The sequence below is a fragment of the Crocodylus siamensis genome, chromosome 10 (genome assembly GCF_052110815.1).
Source record: "Crocodylus siamensis isolate JL-2025a chromosome 10, ASM5211081v1, whole genome shotgun sequence".
NCBI classification, from domain to species: Eukaryota; Metazoa; Chordata; order Crocodylia; family Crocodylidae; genus Crocodylus; species Crocodylus siamensis.
In genome coordinates, this window is record NC_143404.1 from 68,670,624 (window position 1) to 68,685,579 (window position 14,956).

Consider the following 14,956-nt stretch of genomic DNA (forward strand, 5'->3'; position numbering starts at 1 on the left):
ACTACTCAGTTGGTCTAATAAAAGATATCACATCTACTCAAAAACCCTTGCCTGCCTATGTCCTTAGACCAACACGGCTACAACCAAAAACCCAGTAACTTGCCTTATTGGCTTTTTTTTCTGCAGCTCTGTGCTTTGGAGAGAGGTTACCTAAATAAAAGATCCTGAACTTGGTAATGGAGCTGAACCGTGGAAGACTTGATGTCTTAATTTAATGAGACAAGGAAAAGGCAAAAGCATCTGAAAGTACAAACACGGACGAGGAAGCAGAATCAGTTAAAAGAAATAACACCGAGAAGGAGTCTAATAAAATATGCCCTTTTCTGCCTTAAGTGGTGACAGCCGCTGATACACAGGATAGCGTGAAGGTTTCTGACAGCTTGGCAAGCAGCAGCGCGGATCAGTGCTTTCTTCATGGCAAGCTTGTTTGAGGCTGAAATGCTTCGGCTGATGTGATGTTTGTTAGGTCGTGTTTCACATCAGGAGCTGAAATCCTGTCCGTAGTGGAATCAATTTACCTTGGGAAATTTCAGGTCCATTATTCCCAGTTGGCACAACTCAATAGGAGGTAGTTCTGGTGGAGGCTGTAGTGTAGGGCAAGCTGAACTGTAATATAGATAAGACCTTGAATACTACATAGTTTAGTGCTTTAATGCAAGGAAAGGTGGGCTTGTGCGTAAGGAATTAGACAGGGGCTCGGGAGGCATTGAAGAGACCATGTTAATCCCTGGAAGGTACTTACACACCTAAACAGTTTTGAGGATTGGGTCTTTACAAAACAATAGGGCTGGGAGCCCTGTGGGATGCATACATATTTTTTAGCACTTCTGCCTATCTCTGTTAAGCAAGAATCTGCCGTTTCTCATTTGGCCGCAAAGCTTCTCATTCTCCTCTATCCTCTCAGTAATTTCACCTCTTTATCAGGAAGGAGGTAGATCTCTTCATGAATAATAATGGAGAAAACTAAATTTACACCTGTCATCTCCATATCTCGTACAATACTGACTCCCTGATGGATGAGATTAGTCACATACAGGCATGCCTAATAGGCTGGCGTTCCAGGAGAGTTTTTTGCCTAGTAAAGAAAGGGCTTATTTGTTTCCATTTTCTAAGCAAATCTTCACTTTAAAAGCCACTACGGAGGCTCAGAAAAGTTATTGCAAGGTAGAGTTTAGGTACAGATTATGCTGACTTTGAATCTCAGAAATGGGGGCAGAGCGTATCAGTCAGAAACAGCTCTGAGTCAGGGGCGCACAATCCCCGGAAGCACCATATCTCACAGACGTTATATACGGTCCGGCTGTACTACCTAATAGGAAACACCCTTTCCTTGCTGGGGTAGTAGCAAGAAGTTGGGGGGGCCTATGGCCCAATCCATACCCGTAAGGGAGCAAAGGGATTGCGGCTGTGTGTGGATCAAATGTTGCGGCTCAGAAGGGTGTAGGAAAGGTCCCAAGCTTTCTTAGATGGGAGACCTGCTTGAAGAAAATCCCATAAAATAACAAGAGCTACTAGCCATTTGATATCAGCCCCCTCCCTGGACCTCCACCCTGCTCCCTCCACCTCCACCTCTCCTCTGCCCTGCAGAAGAGGACCTTTAAGGTCCTGGTAACCAAACCGAGCTTACCACGTGCTTTGATTTGATTTCCTGCTTTACTGCATGACCAGCTTTCCATCTTCTGCTCCTTGTACTTGTTTTACAAATGAGGTTTTCAGGCTGTCTGAAAAGTAACAAAAATCAACAAGCATATGCCTGATTTGTTCTGGGCCTTGTCATAATCCGGAGCTGTATATCCAGCTTCAGAGAGTCCGTGGAAGGCATGGAGCAAAAAGGATGGGAAAAACCTTTTTTGCACTAGTAAAATCATTGATGCAAAATCAGTGTTTCATGGGAATGAAAGGTCATTTTCATTGTTGTAGGCAGATGACTGCCATTTTGCTGAGGAGTGGAATACATAAAAATTGATTATTTTTTTAAAAGCCTGGATCAAATTTAGTCCATTTACACTCATGAAGGAACAACTTAAAATACCTGTACAAAAACTTCCAAGTGCCTTTGCTACCAATTAGACTGACAGTCACAACTGATGACCACCCAGGAGCAAAAAATAGTCATATACAAAGAATGAAGGATTTTCATTATTCAATAAATCAGAGCAACAAAGAACAACCCCCTGAAGTCCGATTAGCTGAACCTGTCCTGAAACCCTATTAAGTAAATGGCTGCTGTCACCTGCACTGCAGAATCAGTATTCACCATTACATTTTATACCAACAGTAAGGTTTTTTTGACCAACTTAAAAAAAAGGCCAAAGATTGACTGGGATATAAAGATTTAAGAGGGGACCCTTCTAGAGGAGATAGCATTCAGGGCTTGTGGGGAAGTTTGTGGTACTTTTTCTGATGTTTCCCTTCCAGCAAAGTCAGTAAGAAGTCTCTCACCTCTTTGACATTAGTGAATGCTCACTAACAGATTAGGCTTTGCACATGAATGGCAAATAAGGCAGTTTGTCACCTCTCATTAAAACAAGCCCAAATTCACAGGTTTGCTGGCTCATTTGCAGCCTGTTCCTCAGGGTTTGAAGGCTGATTCTGGATGGGGGAGAAGTTCCAGTTCCAAACACAGATGATCTCTTGGCCACAGAGATCAAAAATCACCATGATCTCAGTACTGTTAGACTTTGCATGTGGTTCAAAACCTTGATCTGGACTCTGCAAATGGTCCACAACCCATAATTCCAGATGCAAATTCTCCTTAGCCTTGGGATGTTTGGCATCCAGCTGTGGCAGACACTTCTGAGTTGTTAAAACATCTTGTAGAGCTCAGCATCTGCATTTTCTTTTCTTAGCGCATCCACAGCCAGCGTACCTCCTTATTTGCTATCTGTCTCTTCCCTGCATTCCCGTCGCTGCCTGCCTGGAGAAGGACTTTGGCCCAGATTTTTGAAGGGATTTTAGCTTAAACACCTTTTATAATCTGACCCTTTATCCTCAAGACCAGAGCATTGCCGCTTTTAACCATCAGCTCTGCCCACATTACTAGTAGATTGAGTGACCTTGAAAGAGACTTGCCATAGTTTTGGCTCTGTGTTGTGACATTTCAGTGTAAGGTCATGGCTGTAAACTTCCTCGCCGTGCCCCCGGCACGTGCATTCATTCAACCATCTCAACCTCAGTGGTAAGACACGGCAGCTCTGAATTCAGCCAGCAAAACAGCTAGAGCCATATTGTACCAAGATCCTCCGAATCACTGGCTTGTGAATGAAATCATCATTCCCCATCGCTCGCCATCTTTGCTAGCATGCACAGCTCATCTCCTCTTGGCTCCATTTGTTTTTAGTTGTGTCCAAAACAATTAGGAAAAGCAGTGCCAGGGAATTTATCAGTTGTGCCGATGTGTGAGCCAGACTGGGAAATCAGTGAGTGTGTTGATGTCTGATGCAAGTCCTATTCTGCTGCCAGTGTTCACCAGGTGCAAGAGTCCAAATTCAGAGCGCTCAAAGACTTGGCCTCTTTCCAGTGTTTTGTGAGGACGATTTTGGGGAACTTCTGTGTGTCAGCCCTTCCACTCTAAATCCCCTTGATGAGAGGCCAAGTCCCCCTCCCATCTTCCCTGCCTCTTCTCTGATTATTACAAATTTTCTTTCCGTTTCTCTGTTTATTTTTTATTATGAAATAAGGAAGTAGCTGTACTGCCTCGAAGTTGAACACTATTGGTGTTGATGACCCAAGAAGTGTGAAACTTCTGTGAAGTCAGATTTTCGGGTATTCTAGGAAAGCTGTTGCTTACACAAACCACTTCGCTGTTGGCAAATAATGTATTTACACATCCTTTTCTAACTACCTTCTAAGGCCAGAGTCGCGCATGTGCGTGTGTGTAAGGGTAGAGGTTATAGCCGTGTTAGTCTAAGGACACAGGCAGACAAGGTTCGCTGGGTGAATCTGATATCTGGTATTAGACCAACTTAAATAGTTGGTCTAATAACATTTCCTAGTGTATAGACTTCTACACTTTGCCATTTTGTCATATAAAAACCGTAATGGCAATCTTTTCCAAATATATTCAGGCTTTTTTATGGTAATGGGCCAAGTAGTTCTCATATAAGACCATTCAAGTATATATTATACTTGAATACCATTATAAGTAGTTCTCATATAAGACCGTTCAGCCCCTTTTTAAATAAAAGTATTCATCAGTCTTTAAAAAATATTTCCACTATTTTAAATGTCCTTACATGTAGATCAGCCCTTTTGCAGATTTGGATCACTTCCCAATCCACAGGCATAATTTTGGTGCTTTTGGGTAGATCATGTGCAGTTTGCATATTTTTTATTTGCAATGTAGCATTAGAAGAGCACCCTTGCAATGGGACCTCCTCCTTGGGTTTCTTTCTTCCCCCCTGCTGCCTTGCACACCCGGAGGGAGACACAACCCTCGTGGAAGCCGATGAAAGGTTTGCCACTGATTCCAGCAAAGCCGAGATTTCACTTCAGTGGAAGTTTGAGAACCAATTTTGAGGAGTATAAAACCAGGAAAATTATCTTGTTATTCTGTGAAAATAGAGTTTTTTGTGATTCATCGCAGTAAGTGCCATACTGCAATCAAGGCAGGAACAACGGGGGGAGTGTGGCTCCTTTTAAACAAGCTGACTTCCTTCACATTAGAAAAGGCTTGACAAAGGACACCGTTCTCCCACACTCGGGAAAGAGAGGGGAGCACAAAGGTGACCAAATTATGGAACCTGACCCATTTCTCATTTTGTCCGAAGGGAAGAAATCTCAGCAATGATTTATTTTTGTGTCATTCCTTTCATCGAAGCTGCCTTATGAATTGCATATTCAGTCCTCCCCTCTCCCCCCGCTCCATCTGAAACACAGCTACTGCAGGGATTGCAAGCAGACAGGTAATTCATTGATACGAGGACTAATGCAAAGTCCACCAAAGTCAATGAGAAGCTTTCAATTGACGTAAGTGCTTAGCTCAAGGTCAGGGTACACAACAGCACAGGGAAGGGAAGCATTGCTGATGGAAACCAGGGAGAGCACGTGGTCTCATTTTGCGATGTAATCCCACAGGAAATCCCAGGAACTCATCCCTGCTACCAGGAAAATCAATGGGACTCCTTGGTGAAGGAGCACTGGTCACTTGGGTACCAAGGCCATCTTTAAAAGCCCTCCAGAAAGTTAGCTCATTTCATCTACTTTGAAAAGTGGAAGACTGAGCTGAAATCTGTGGCTCCACACACTTCGGGGACCCAAAATTAAGACTGATGCCACTAGCTGACTCCTCTGGCAGCTCAGAGATCACATCCTTCAGGGTAGCATCTGTCCTCGGCTCCCAATGACTTCTAAGAGAGCGACGAGCAGTCTGTGCCTGCTGCTTCTCTCCACTTCTCCTAGAGCGGTGCCCACGCATTCGTTCGGTTGTGCAAATGTTGCCTGAAACATGTCACAAAACTGTTCTTCAGGAATTATTTTGGTAGTCACCACCTCCCCAAGCCACCGTTGGCACAATCCTATTCACAGTCTTGCATTTCAAATAGCGCGTCAACATTTGTTCTCCTTCAAGATAACAGCATTGGCTAAATAAGCATATAAACCCCAGGGATTTTGAATATACAAACACTGTGTCTCCAGAAATCAGCGCTCCCGTAAATCCCTGACGTAAGCCACCCAGCGTGTGAGCGGTTTGATAGCAGACAGTGCGCGCATTCCTCGAGCTGTGTTGGAGACACAGGGTTGCTGAGGGTTGAGATTTCATTGAGATATGCCTGAGAAATGTGACTCTGGATGCAAACTGCTTCTGCCTTTGCTCAAACATTAAGAGCCAGACTACATTCTCATTTATTTCTGCTCTTCCCCAAAAATACCGAGTGGAAAAAAACTGGTCTGGCCAAAATCAGGAAGAAGAATTGGCTTTGAGTTCCAGCAAAGGCATTAGCAAGAGTAGGGAAGAATAAAACATACAGGGACCAGATCTGTGTCCATCTAAGGCCTCTCTACATTGCTGTAGAGGTACAAAGCGGTAATATAAGGGAATACATTTTAAAGCCACCTGCTTAAAAGTCCCAGGGACTCTTCTTTGCTTATGAGGTGAGGAAGATCTGTGGTTTCAAATGTAAAGCATGACGGTGGCAAGTTGGGGTAGGAAATGGGAGGAAGACCGGGTCAGACTGGTCACGCCATTTGGGGTCAGGAAGGAATTTTACCCCCGGTCAGACTGGCATGGGCTGTGCGAGGTTTTGCCTTCCTCTCTTCCTTGGATTTGTCCAGCACCCTTCAACAACCCTTGCAGTGGCAGGATTTTGGCTTACATGATCTTCCTGCTTTACCTGTGGCAGGCTGGGGTGCTATGTCCTGTAGCTGTGCAGCAGAATTGATTGCGTCATTTTAATAATGGGTTAAGCAAGGATTTGTATGGGGTGGTTTGGCTAGGGATGACCCACCTCTGTAACTTCACTTTCCTGAAAAGCCGGAAACCTGCTTCGCTGCAGTGGGTGAAACAATACCCTGAGCAGCCATCCATAGGGCCGCATCCAAAGCGCCCCGAAGATGGTGAAAGTGAGGAATGATCATAGAGTCGGGGTCCGTCACACCCGCCAGAGAGGACCAGAAAGCAATACTAAAGGAACGCTGATAACGGTGGGGACAGCCACAGCAGAGAAGCCAAATTACCAGCCACAGTGGGCACATCCCTACAAGCGGGAATGTGCATTTCCCCAGGGACAAATAGCAGCGGCACTGCTGCTTGACCCCAGGGAGCCCCCATGCATGAACGCTCTGGCTCACCGCTCATTGCCCCGGGAGGGGTAGGGGAGACTGCGGCCAGCGCTTACCTTGGGTTATGGGAGCCTCTGGGGGCTGCAGCCACGGCGATCCTACGGCAAGGAGCCTGGCCGGCAGCTGGAGTATGGCTCCAAGCAGCCAGGCTCCAATTTTGGGCAGCACACGTGTGCCACCCCACTTTTTTTAGGCATTGAGCTTTTTAACACCCAGATCTCCTGATGTCAACAAAGCTGCAAATTAGCTGTGTGGGGAGCACCTGCTTGTGCAGTACGTGTGGTGTGCATGCACATACCACATGTGCACGCTCATCTGGATGTGCCCAATATGTCTCCATTACCCGTCTTTCTCTCCATCTCCTTATCCATGTGAATGGGCTTGAAATCAGCCCTGAGGTAGAGAAGGGCATTTGCTCATTAAATCAGTCCTCATAGCTCTGCACCTCTTCTGTGCTCTGCTATCGCACTTGCAAGTCTGAAGTGACATTGCATGAATGCCCTCGACTGCTTCATTCTTCTCTGAAAACTTTAGTTAATGGTTGGTGCTTCTTGGCTGAATTATGCCATGACAGAGACCTTCTCTGCCTCCTTGAGAAGAGACCCAAGAGTGAAGGCCCATGGGGCTGACACTCCCCTGAGCCAAAAGTAATTTTCACTATCTATTTCATCTGGCATTGCTGTTATATTCCAGCTCCTTTTCCTACCAAACACATAGCTCAGTGAGACATGAGGAAGGGGAACCAGCTCCCTGGAAGAGAATTGGAGAGGTAACATTTTAGTGGCACTTGAGATGAAAAGTGACATCTTCCTGTGTTTGCCATTGGAAGTCAGAGGGTGGATGGAAGGGACAGGATTGTCACCTTAAATCTTCTTGAGTCTTTGTATAATAAAATTGAAACATAAGGATTAAGGGTGACAAATACAGGTCAGGGCCTCCTAAGCGCAGCTGCACAGAGCCACACAGGATGAAAACACAGTGGAGGATCTTTGCTGATATGCAGCACAGTGCGCTACACAGCTGGGATTTAAAATCACAGCCTAAGTGCCTCCAATATGCTTTGCTATGTATCTAATCGCATTTTAATTGCAGAGTGATTGCATGTAATGTTATGAAATTACCATCGCGCATTAATTGATTATTCGCTTGTGGGAACTGAGCAGCTCTTTTACTTGGATGCATATTTTGCCATATAGGCCCTCCCGCTTCCATAAATCTCAGCACAGAATTGCATGCACACAGAAACTGCTGGTCCTTTCCAGATGTAAGATTTGCATGGTTCAAGAAGTCTCAAGCCAGCACATGGCCAAGCATTAAAACTGCTTTTAAAAGAAACTGAGATGTCCCCGTTGTTAAAACCGATGTTCTGCTCTTCGCGGCTGAAATTCACAGGGGCACGTGTGTGTGATGTCCGCATTGAAGATGATGCACATACACGTGAACATCTGGTGGATGCCAGTTTGAACATTTGCTCCAGGGCCAAATATTCAAAGGCGGATTAAATGGGTGCACCTGCAATATTGTACATGCCAGGCTTTGTAAGGACAGCTCTCAGGGTATGACCCGGATGAGTGAAACTAATGCCAGATGCATTGCTCCATTGGGTGCTGTTGCTACAGAAGCTGCCGTGCTGTGATCACACTAGCCCGTTGGTCTTCTTGGAGCTAAAAACCATGTAGATCACTTCCCAGTCTTTCAGTTTCTGGAGATTGAAAGTGTTTTCCAAGAATAACACCTGGCCTTGAGTCCTCCACTGACATACTGCTGAAATGTTTGCCTCTCTTGCAGTGACTTTCATTACAAAATCCCAGTTCAGCTGACCCTACAGAGAACAGAGTTTACTTCCCCCGTTCATCTCTACAGGATGTGCAATGTGATGCTCCATGATAATCATTCTAATGATCCTCTTTTTTGACCATTTTTCTGTTGATTGCTACAGCCAAACCATCCAAAGAGGCAAATGCCCCAAAGCCCAACCCCACCTGCTCACGGAGCATTACCTACCTACAAAGGCTCTTCTTCCTGAAGGACACTGGTGTCAGTGCACACTAAAAACCAGAAATGGGAGGCTGGCTTCCAATAAATTGAACTGAATGCAGCGACGAATAGCTCTGAGGATATATTGCAGGTTCCTTTTTTCATTTCATATTGAATTCACTAAAAACCATTTGCCAGAGAATTTCCCATCTGCCCCTCTAAAGTGTGCAGAAGCTAGAGACACTAACACAGAGCTAGGGTCACAAACCGAGGCGGGTAGGTAGTAAGTTGACAACTAACAAAGAGAAGTTCTTTGTCACCCCGTGTGTAATTCAAGCGTGATGTGGCAGAAGCTGACACTCTGGCCAGATTCAAAAAGGGATCGGATGCTTTCGTGGAGGAAAGGGGCATCGGTAGCTCTTGAGCGCTGAAATTAGGGATACAGCCTCTGAATCAGAACTTCTTAGTCCTTCAATGCTGGAGGCTGCAAGTGAGAGAGGAAAATGGGAAAAATCCTGGTCAGACCCATTCATTCTTCCTTTCAGCATCCGCTTTCTGCCACTGTGACACAGGAGACTGGGCAAGACGAACCTAGGGTCCGACCCAGTAAATGCCAGTTCTTACGTTCAGGATTCAGGTTAATAGTGGTTCACCTATGGACTATGAGTCTTACTGAGCTCAAGAGGGCAGCCCGTCAGAGAGCCGGTCCTGCACAAATGCTGCTGGCAGGATGGTACTGACTCAAAGGACTGGGAAATATGAGTGATTATGACTAATATGACTAGGGCATTTTCCTATAAAAAAGAAAAGGCAAAGCTGAAGGACATAGCTGTAGCTCTGGAGAAGAAGGGTGGTGCATTTGCACTTTGCTCCTGGAAATGCCTCACCCTTTTTTCTTTCACTCAGCACAGCATGAAACAGAGACAGGGAATTGGTACTTATGTGAATTACTGGCATGTAGATAGATAAATGACTTTTCCAGAATGCCTAAAAAGTCTCCAGGACTCGTGGTAGAGGCAATAGCTTTTATTACACCAGCTAGATTTTTGCTGAAAAATTTCATTAATTGCAAGCTTTCGGGCCCAAACACCCTTCTTTAGGCATAGGAGGAGAAAAGATTGTAGAAGTTCTCCTGGGTAGAAATGAAAGTTCATATTTCCTAAAAGAGTTGAAGGTATGATAAAATCTCCTGTTTGGAACAGTTAATTTTATGTAAAGTCTTCACATCCTCTGGACTTTGGCGAAATGCATACACTCCTCTGGCCTCCCCCGTGAATCTTCTAATTATACTGTAACAGAAAATGAGATGGAGAGCTGGTTGATGGGCTAGTTCTCAGGGCTGGGACCCCTGGCCTGCTTTCCAGTAGCGGGTCAGACAGTCCTTTCTGCACAGCTTTGGGTAAGGTGCTTTGCCTGGTTTTATTCCCCCTCAAAATGCAGATGCAAGTACTTCTCCCTCCCTCTACAGGTGCATTAGGGAGGGTTATTGAAGGCTCTCCCTGGTACGGATAGAGGTGAGGTGGAGCTCTTGGGGTTTGCTTTTATATTCTGCTTCTGAATTCCCCCTCGAGCGCTGCATCCCCAGGAAGAGTCTGCCTGCTGCTGCAGCCCTGCATGAGCCATAAACTACTGTCCTCCGCACACCAGTCCACCGGGGAAGAGGGGAGTGAAGAGCCAGCAGTCGAAAGGGGAATTGAAATAAAGATCTTTCCTGTCTTTCAGGCCCAAATGAACCACATCGTGTCCAACAAGAGCCTAGCCACCCCGCTCAGCAGAGCAGTGTTCAGATGAAGAACTACCGTAACTGTTTCCTTTACCTTTGATTCCCTGTATGGCCTTTATTGTATTATGTTTGGACTGCAGTTTCCTTTATTTCCTGCTGGAATTTGGCCAGAAGCGTGTCATTTCACACCGGGTTTGAAGTATTTATTGTAAGAAAAATAGCTGTCCTTTGTCTGATCATTCTCAAATCCAGACTGACAGGAGCAGGCACCAGCTGAGCTTTCATCATTCACCGTGTATTAATGTCGTGCTGTACTTGTCATTCTTTTCTGTGTCTTGGCTAAAATCCTCCACTTCCTTTTTCCCTCCTCACCTGATTATTATTAATCACATTTAATGTGACAGCCCAGAATGGGGTCCCATTGTGACTAGGTGTTGTCCAGGGGGGCTGGACCCAATGATCTCATGAGGTCCCTTTCAGCCCTAAACTTCTGTACATCTGTGAAATACAAACTAGTAAGTAGTCTCTGCCCTCGAGGACTTACAGTCCAACTAGAAAGTACAGACGCAGACTAGGAGGAATGGGTAGACCACACAAGCAGACTGAGAGGAGCGATGGCAGCAAATGGCAGAGTGAGTAATTATTATTTATGGGCAAGATTATCAGGAATGCCAGCAAGTGGTTCAGTGAAGGAGGACCTTGTCTACCTATATCCTTAAACCAACACGGCTCCAACCTACACCCCGATCAAGGTGTGCATGTGCAATAAACCCCCCATTCGTACTACAGTAACAGCTGGAAGCATCAGCATCCAAAGTGGATTGCTCTGCTCCTCTGAGACAGGTCCCAACTAGGTTACCAGGAGGACTGGCAGTATTTCTAGTTCGACAAAGAAAGTAGCATGTCTGACAACTGAAGTATTGCAAACTCCTGCTGACAAAGGTGCCCTTTGGGGCTAAAACATGAGCACTGATAGAAAACCCTTTGCAGTCCAGTACTATCTTGGGGTTCCAGTTGTGGACCAGCCCCATTTACAGCAGGCACGGTACAAACCCAGAACAACAAGACATTCTCAGTCCTTGCAGCTAAAATCATTATTTGTTGCTCGCAAACACTGGGTAATTCAATGGCTTTATATACTTGACACATGGCTACATGCAGGTATGTGCTGTGGGCTACTCAGGCAATATTATTCCTGTTCCATCTGCCCCTGGATGATGAATCTGCTACATTTACTTCTTTGGTACTCTTTGAGGCTGAGTATCCCTGTTAGCTAAAATACTTGTCCAATTCAGGGCAGACACAGATTTTCCTCGAGCAGAATCTGAACTAGGTAATATAAGGAGCCCTTTGAAGATGCATGATATTCCTGTCTTTATCTACCTCCAACATGTTCCCCCCAGGCTCTCCAGTCTAGAGCCTTTCTGTTATTTCCATTACTCTTGCTTTAGACACAAACAGATGATAACCATGGCATTGTTAATGCTTTGCACAGTGGCAAAATAGGAGCATCCTTATGCTTTTAATAAGTAATACAGCATTAAAGTGCACAAAATGATTTGTTTTCTACTCCCAGAAAAGCACACCACACACGTGGCGCACTGTACAATCAATGGATATCCTTGTATCTTGCAGGTGCTGTTGTAATTGCCTTTGTGGTCTGTTGGCTTCCATATCATATACGGCGCCTCATGTTTTGCTATGTTCCTGCAGATCATTGGACAGAGTGAGTAATTATTATTTATGGGCAAGATTATTGTCATCTTATTCCCACCAGCAGCAGCATTGAAGTCATGAAGGTAGCAGAACAAGGAGCCATGGTCTCAAGTTGCAGCAAGCAAAGTTGAGGTTAGATATTAGAAAAAACTCACTCACCAGGAGGGTAGTAAAACACTGGAACAAGTGACCCGGAGAGGTGGTGGAGTCTTCATCCTTGGAGGTTTTAAAGACCCAGCTAGACAAAGCCTTGATTGGGATGATGTAGTTGGGGCTGGTCTTGCTTGGAGCAGGGGGTTGGACTAGATGTGACCTCCTGGTGTCCCTTCCACCCCTCATTTTCTATGATTTCTAAGATCATTCAAGGGGTACAGCTATATTTTATACCAATAAGGACATCCAAATCCATCTCTTAAGTTTGTCTGGGAAAATGTGAATGTAAGATGTTTTCCAAAATAGATCTTCAGCTTGCTTTTACTTTGTTTTTTTAACAGCCAGGTCTCAAAGATGTGTGTGAGGGAAACATTATTTTGCATTTAAATTCATCACTAGCATCTGATCATCTCCTGCAGTGACAAGTACAAAATTAGCACTTGTTACCAGTAGAATGACTGATTTTCCCCTCTGACAGTCCCTGGTAAATCTGAGGTTGTATTGTTGTTCTTTACCTCCCTTAAGCTGATAGTTGTCTCCCTGACATAGATATAGATCAGTAGCTATGAGATGGAACAGCTCATGTCAACACACAATTAGTTCTACAAAGCTAAATTTTGCTGGTGACAGGAGAGATTACACTGTTGAGAAAATGATGGCATCAGTTATTAAAGCATGAGGTAGCTTGCTTGCTAAGTGTGGCAGTGAAAGAGCCAGAATTAAGGTGTAGGGATCATTGTCCACCGGCAGCGGTCAGGGAGCAGGTATTCAGACAGCTTAGGTGCAGTTATATTTGCAAATGAATGACTAGCTTGTGTGAACACTTCTTGCCATTGCTCACATTAATAGCATAATAGCACATGCAAATGCATCCTGCCGGCTCTCTGCTCTGGCAACTGCCTGACTTTTCTGCATGGCCATGGTAAAAAAAAGATATAACTGAGTATGTATTTTGCATATGCAAATAAGCATCTAAACTTCCTGCAAATATATGTCCAGTATGGAGGAGCGGAAGCTGGCAGATGTGTACAATGAAATACCTGACCTTTATTCAGGTGGGTCTCCTACCATGTTACATTCTCTGTTCTCTGCAAAGTGCTCTGTTTCCTGCAGGAAGCTTTAAAAAAACACCCAAAAACCTTCTACCGTGTTACAATCTAGCTTAGCTAAGAGGCTGATTAAAATTTCATGAGCATCAAGCACAAGTAATCGTAATTTGCAGCAGAGCAGTCCGTTGAATCACATTGTACATCCGGCCGTAGTAAAATCTAGATCTTGCATTTAATCATGGAAATAAACTTCCGGGCATACATGGAGCAAGCTGTTGTTTCTTGTTTGCATTTCTAGAAGAAAAGTGCTTGAAGTAGCTATCAAATATGCAACAACAAGATTTGCTTAGGCAAAAGGGGCAGAGAATTTGATCAGCAGTTAGCAAATATAATTTTTTGAGCTTACTGCATGGCGGCTGCCCCCTGGAAACTGCCCACATGCACGCTCTTGCCCTTTAGGAAATGCACGCTAAAATGTCCAATTTCAAGCTACTGCATAGGTACTGCAGGCGCTATGGATGGCTAGAAGCCAGTGGCTCTCAACCTCCAGCCCTCAGGCCACATTTGACCTGTGAGGCTTTGTCATCTGGCTCGCAGGTCCCCCTTGGGTTCAGAAATTCGCTCTGGCAATTACCATTGCTATTGCTTCCTTGCTGCCAAATTGCCAGACCGGTAGGGAGCCCTGCAAGGCAGATGACATGGCCCCAAATGCTGCATCATGCCAGTACATGGGGTTGGATCAATGCATGGGGTTGCTGCACGGCCGGTTCTGGCTCACAGGGTTAGGCTGGCATGTGGGGTCACTCCGTAAACTGACCCCCATGCACCCACCCATGTTGGATCCAGCCTATGGACTGGCCCCACACCTCTCATACAGCTCATGGGTCTGGAAGGTTGAGCACCACTGTAATAAGCCATAATTATAAACACCTCATTGGCCAGTAAAACTGTGACAAACTTGCATTTTAAAATAATCATTTATGAACCCTTGACTACTTAAGGTATTTATCAAAGGAAACTTAATGTAATGAATGACCCTATCAGGGTATTGATGATTGGAACCAAAATATATCCAAGATATGGGGTGTTTAGATGCCCCAACTTGAGACATGCCCCTTTAAAATGTCTTGGGTTGGGCATCCTCGAATCAGCGCCTCCAAAATCACTTGTGAATGGAGAGGACCAGTGGAGATTTTCCTCTGGGCATGTCAGAACTCCAGTCCATGTCATTAGGGACAAACCACAGCCAGTTATCTGACTGAGCAGAGGACTGACTAGACCAGAGCTATCATATGACTGATTTTCAAGAGCATTTAGATGGGAATTGCTTGGACGGAGACTTACTCCCACAGTTCTTCACATTTTCTCCGTAAGTTGGTAATAAGCTTGCTCTGTCCAGAAGGCATTCATTTCTCCTAGGAAGTGTGTTCTTGGCTGCTTGAAGCTGCAGCCATATCCTAGCCTTTTATTCAGCATCACCAATATGACTTGTGTTTTAGCATGTGAATTTTGTGTCGCCTTGGCTATAAGCCACGGTCCCCTGAAAATTCCAGCTGTT

At 44.9% G+C, this 14,956-nt stretch overlaps 1 protein-coding gene across 1 annotated transcript in view; it reads left to right on the forward strand.

Moving 5' to 3' along the window:
- The window catches only part of NTSR1 (neurotensin receptor 1), an 88,884-nt gene that overhangs the window by 73,117 nt on the left and 811 nt on the right, over window positions 1–14,956 (forward strand). The window contains exon 3 of the mRNA XM_090065288.1: window positions 12,116–12,206. Coding sequence (XP_089921414.1) covers window positions 12,116–12,206 — 91 coding nt within the window. The remainder of the gene's footprint in view (window positions 1–12,115; window positions 12,207–14,956) is intronic.